General features: G+C 33.2%; 1 protein-coding gene across 2 annotated transcripts in view; it reads left to right on the top strand.

The window, feature by feature from the left end:
- Nucleotides 1–6,000, top strand: part of pip5k1bb (phosphatidylinositol-4-phosphate 5-kinase, type I, beta b) — a 99,883-nt gene that overhangs the window by 86,382 nt on the left and 7,501 nt on the right. For both annotated transcript variants that reach the window (XM_056464004.1, XM_056464006.1), the window contains exons 12-13: nt 13–168; nt 4,724–4,859. In XM_056464004.1, coding sequence (XP_056319979.1) covers nt 13–168; nt 4,724–4,859 — 292 coding nt within the window. The remainder of the gene's footprint in view (nt 1–12; nt 169–4,723; nt 4,860–6,000) is intronic.

A 6,000-nucleotide genomic window follows, 5' to 3' on the forward strand; every position in this document is an offset into this window, starting at 1 on the left:
TCTCACCTCCAGCAAATCGCTTCTCCCCGAGCAAGAGGGCGAGAAACTCCATATCGGCCCTGAAATGCTCTTCCCAAGAGGTGCTGTCCTCACAGAAAGAGGAGAAGACAGAGGAGAAGAGCGACAGACTTGGAGGAGCTCGCAGTCTGGCCAGTCTGGATGGACAAGGTAGCCACAGTTTCACTTTGTGTATTTATCCAGAGTTTTTCAGCCTAAAAAAATCATACAGATGCTGTGAATTCAACAAGTGTTTTGGGGTATTATGGGAAGCTATGGAAATTCAAAATGTAATACAGGAAATACATTAGGACCATTGTTATTGTTTACAACCCTCGAAGTCTATAGTGACTGCAATTTAAAAGACAAAATCAGCATTTAGACCTACTTGTATTTGTATATTTATTCTGTCGTATCTGTACAGTACCATTATTAGTTTTATATTTGCTTATTTGTTAGAAGCTCGAATTTTTATGTCTTATAATGGAATATATTAAATAAATATGAAATTATGAGAAATATGAAATTGAATATAATGCAGCATGTCATAATTCGTTAGTATGTAACTCCAAAACTGAAAGCAACATTTTTCTTAATTTTATTTTTTTAACTTTATTATTTTTTTACTTTTTTATGATATATATATATATATATATATATATATATATATATATATATATATATATATATATATATATATATATTTATATATATATATTTATATATATATATATCATAGAAGTCAAACAAATATCTGAAAAATATCTATATAACATAACATACTATCTATATAAAGTCTAATGGTAAATAAAAGTCTAAATCATTTCTCCTTATGTTAATTGTGTTCAAAAAAATTATTAATATGCCGGATGAGCCCCATTAAATGTTACAATTTAATAAGTTGTCTAGGGAGAGTGAACGTAACATTTAGAATATTATATTATTACTCAAGGAAATGGATGGATATTAAGAATATTTCATCCCGGACGAGCCCTCATTAAATGTTACGATTTAATAAGTTGTCTAGGGAGAGTGAACGTAACATTTAGAATATTATATTATTACTCAAGGAAATGGATGGATATTAAGAATATTTCATCCCGGACAAGCCCCCATTAAATGTTACGATTTAATAAGTTGTCTAGGGAGAGTGAATGTAACATTTAGAATATTATATTATTACTGAAGGAAATGGATGGATATTTTATCCCGGACGAGCCCCCATTAAATGTTACAATTTAAAAAATTGTCTAGGGAGAGTGAACGTAACATTTAGAATATTATATTATTACTCAAGGAAATGGATGGATATTAAGAATATTTCATCCCGGACAAGCCCCCATTAAATGTTACGATTTAATAAGTTGTCTAGGGAGAGTGAATGTAACATTTAGAATATTATATTATTACTGAAGGAAATGGATGGATATTTTATCCCGGACGAGCCCCCATTAAATGTTACAATTTAAAAAATTGTCTAGGGAGAGTGAACGTAACATTTAGAATATTATATTATTACTGAAGGAAATGGATGGATTTTAAGGGTATTTCATCCCGGACGAGCCCTCATTAAATGTTACGATTTAATAAGTTGTATACGGAAAGAAAACGTAACATTTAGAATATTATATTATTACTGAAGGAAATGGATGGAAAATAAACACGGACACATAATTTTGCGGTGGTGGTGGTGGTGGTGGTGGGGGGGGGGGGGGGGGGTTGTGCTGGAGTGGCGCCAAAGCAAAGAACTAAACAAAACCAAAACCATAAACTAGAACACAAGATCCCTTCTAACCTTACTAATGAAAATAAAAATATGAAAAAGAAACCGAAATCGGGATCCAATCAGCAGATACCTAAGAAGGATAAAAATTGCGGAACAAAAGGTGATAGGGCAAGACAGAGAGCGAATGACAGACAAGGGGAGAGAGAGTGACAGAGAGGGAGAAAGCACAAAAATCCAAACTCCCACGGACTGCAACACTGCACAATTACGTTTATTTTCCAGTCTGACACAAAGCATGCTTGGAACTACAAATCTGTATGGTTAGGTTAACTCATTCAGTTTAAGTTCAGTCTAATACAATAAAATTTTGAGTTCGTATAAATTATTTCTCTTAAGTTCAATGAACTTTCATTAAAAAATGTAAGTCAAATGAATGTATTTTATTTAATTGATTGCACTGCTCGATTTTACACACTGTAAAAAATGCTGGGTTCCTCACAATCAGTTTGGTTTGGACAGTATGAATGAATTAAGGGTAACTTATTAGCTTTTACTAATTTAAATGGATAGAACATAAAAAAATGAAGTTGTCCCCCCATTTTAAGTTGTCCTGTTTTAGCTCATTTGAAATAAGTAGTTTGAACAAACAGCAAAGGCAATTTTTGAGTGCAGTGTAGTAATAAAAATCTTTAACTTTGACCAATACTTGAAATCCTAACATATTAGGGGATATTAGAGTTAGAACTTAGGATAAGACTTTGAATATTGTAAATGTTTTTTAATACTGTTATTTCCCAATGGTGTTGAGTTTATGGTTTGTTTGGTTTTGTTTTAGGTATCATATGGAAGTTAATAATACCAGTAATGTGACAATAGTAGGACTTGATTTGAAAAATATCTTGGGTTAAGTGTATGATTGTGCATGAAAATCCCAGTTTACTATCAGTTTCTGAAATACTCAGATCAGCCTGTCCTGCATTAACAACAATGCACAATTAAATAGATAGTTCACCGAAACTGAAAATTCTGTCATCATTTACTCATCCTACGCTTGTTCCAAACCTGTTTGAGTTTCTTTCTGCTGTTGAACACAAATGAAGATATGAACTCAGATTCAAAAACTGTGACGTCTGAAATTTCCATCAAAAATTAACATTTTTCTAAGCCTCCTTTGTTTATGTCGAGATATTTCACTTTACAGACCAGGAAAAGGACTTATTCTTTGCCATAAAAGTGATATTACTGAACATACTCACAGGAGCCTGATAAAAATGTTCATTTTAGAGGAAAATTACAGACGGCATTTAGAGGTTTTTGCATCTAAACTCTTCATATACTGAAGATTGTTGGGAGAAAAAAACATTAACTTCAATAGTATTTTTGATGCTACTATGGATAGCTGCTTTTCTCTAGCATTCTTGTTTTGTGTTCGACAGAAGAAAGAAATGTATAAATGTTTAGGACCAATTGAGTGTGATTAAATACTGAGTAAGTATTTATTTATGTACAGTATGTACTGCATTAACAAGCTTGAACAGGTATGAAAACAATAGTCAGTATTAAAACCGCATTATTGGAGTTATTAAATAATTAATTAGCATCTTATGTCATTTACAAAAAGTGTTCAAACATTCGCATTGTATTGCTGTCGGCATATCAGGAAGTTCCCATGTTAATTTTATGTAGTATAACTTTTGGAAAAACCCTGAAATGTAATTAACATTCCAAGACAGTCGTGTGTGTTTTTTCTTGTCTTCAGACAGTCATTTCGTCCTTATTCAGTTCACATTTTCTACCCAAACACAAATGTTGAGCTGGAGATACAAGCTGATGTCAGTGCATTGACTTTTTTGTGCTGATGTATTAGTCATCAGCTCAGAGTCGCTGCTGGATATGAATTATAATAATAAAAAATAGTACCTTGCTATTCAAAAGTATGGGGTCTTTAATTTTGGTACATTCTTAATGCCTAAATTCTCCATGGAAGCATTAATCTAATCAAAAGTGGAAGTAAAGATTCATATGTTGTATAATTTCTACTGTAAACTTTAAATTGTATAATTTTTATGTTATGAATATAATATTTTTGGTCACATTTTACAATAATGTTCCATTAGTTAATGTTAACATACTGTGTGAGCAAACAATAAACACTTATTTTTATTAGCAAAAATAAAGTTGTTTATTGTTAGTTCATTACGGTGCATTAACTAATGTTAACAAGTACAAATTTGGATTTTAATAATGCATTAGTAAATGTTAAACTATGATTAATTAATGCTATTAAAATATTGTTCATTATTATTTCATGTTAGTAAATACATTAATATTAGATAATTGAACATTATTATAAAGTGTTATCTTCTATTTTATAAATATTATGAGGCAAACTACGTAAACAAAGGTATAAAGCTAAGGTTAAGGCAAGGCAAGTAAAATGTGGCATAATGTCCACTAACAGTAAAACAAGTCTCAGCACTGATGTGTGTGTCTGTGCTGTATTTAAATTCCATGGAAACAGTTTATCACGATCCTCTGGCTGTGTGTGTAATGTCAAACAGGAACCGATGTGTGCGAGGTGCATGCTGGGAGTTGTAGTTCAAAAATGTGGCATGTGTGTAGTAGCTAGATCGCTGGTGACTGTAACAGTAAAATATATCTAAATACATCCTTTGGTAAGCAAAAGTATTAAAAAATCCTTATTAAATTTACTCAGATATCATATGCAGTCAAAGGGATAGTTCGCCCAAAAATGTTGGAAAACAAAATGTTGGTATTTTTTGTTTGTTTGTTTCTACTATGGGTGTCAATGACTGATTTTCCCCAACATTCTTGTTTTGTGTTCAACAGAAGAAAGAAACTCATAAAAGAAGTTTAAAATTGAAAAAAGTTAGCATAATTTCATTTTTGGGTGAACTGTCCCTTTAAATTATGTTTTTTTCCATTGTACATGTTTCCCCCTTGTTATCTTGTGATGTTTTCTATCCTCTCACACCACAGTGCTCTGGTCCTATAACCGTCCTGACCTGGTCCTTCAGACTCCTCACCCATACGAAGCCTCTTCCTTCAGTCACACCCTCTCCCCGCCCTCTGTTTTCATCAAAGATCATTATCTGGAAGCCAAATCTAACGAAAGGTGAAACCAAACCCTCAGACACATAAACCTGACACACTTCTGTTCCCGCCACAAAAAGGCGGAAAGAAGAGTTTGCAAATAATATGAAAATTCAGCCATCATTTACCGAGCACCAGATCTTTTTAAATGGAACACAGTTTTCCCGTAACTTTTACAAAATGGTGTTAAAGGAATAGCTAATCCCCCACCCCCCCCCCCCCCCCCCCCCCCCCCCCCAAAAAAAAGAATAAATAAACTATATCATTTACTCACCCTCGAGCCATCCTCGGAGTAAACTATTTTTTCTGTTAGATGAACAAAGTAGTTAACTTTTTTTCCTTACTCTTAAATGCTGAATAATGGGGATGGATAGTGACTTTTATTTTGAAGCTTCCAAAAGTGCATAAATCCATCTTATAGTCTGCATGGAATGGAAGTTAAGCTTGTTCGTTTTTCCCATATCAGGATGTACTTCCAATTGAAATGTGGATGGTGGTGCATGATTTCGTCCTTTGGTAACAGATTGGATCGATAGGCATTGCCAACAAAATGAAAGAAGATTGACTAATGGACAAATGGTTCAGAAACGAGAGCTCTACCCTAAAGTCATTCCATGTGACCAGAAATGAAAAAAAAAGTTGTTTTTGGGATGGTTATGATATTTGATAAAAAAAATATGATGGCAAATTAATTTTTACTAAGTACCAAAGTGCACAGATACATCATTTATAACAAGTACTACTATATAAAGTAAATTTTGATTTCATGACAACTTTAAACTAACCCATATGTTGCCAGGGGTTAAAACACGTCTTATGAAGTGGATCGATATGTTTTTGTAACAGGAATATTTATAATTTTTCCTCCAATCACTGACTTCCACTGACTGATGTATACGGAGTATGACCCATGACGTAACACGCGTTCATAGCAGAAGGTCCGGGAATAGACATATATCGCAGGATACCCCAGGTGTATGAAGAATTTCAAGCTTGACTGTTTGTGCTTGTTGGAAGCTTCAAAATAAAAGCCACTATCCAACACCATTATACAACATGGAAGAGCCAGGATAAAATTTAAAACCACTCCAACTGTGTCTGTTGACAGAAAACAAATGTCATATATAGAGAGGATTGCTTGAAGGTGAGAAAATTATGGGCAA

The sequence above is a fragment of the Danio aesculapii genome, chromosome 8 (assembly GCF_903798145.1).
Source record: "Danio aesculapii chromosome 8, fDanAes4.1, whole genome shotgun sequence".
In the NCBI taxonomy this organism is placed as follows: Eukaryota; Metazoa; Chordata; class Actinopteri; order Cypriniformes; family Danionidae; genus Danio; species Danio aesculapii.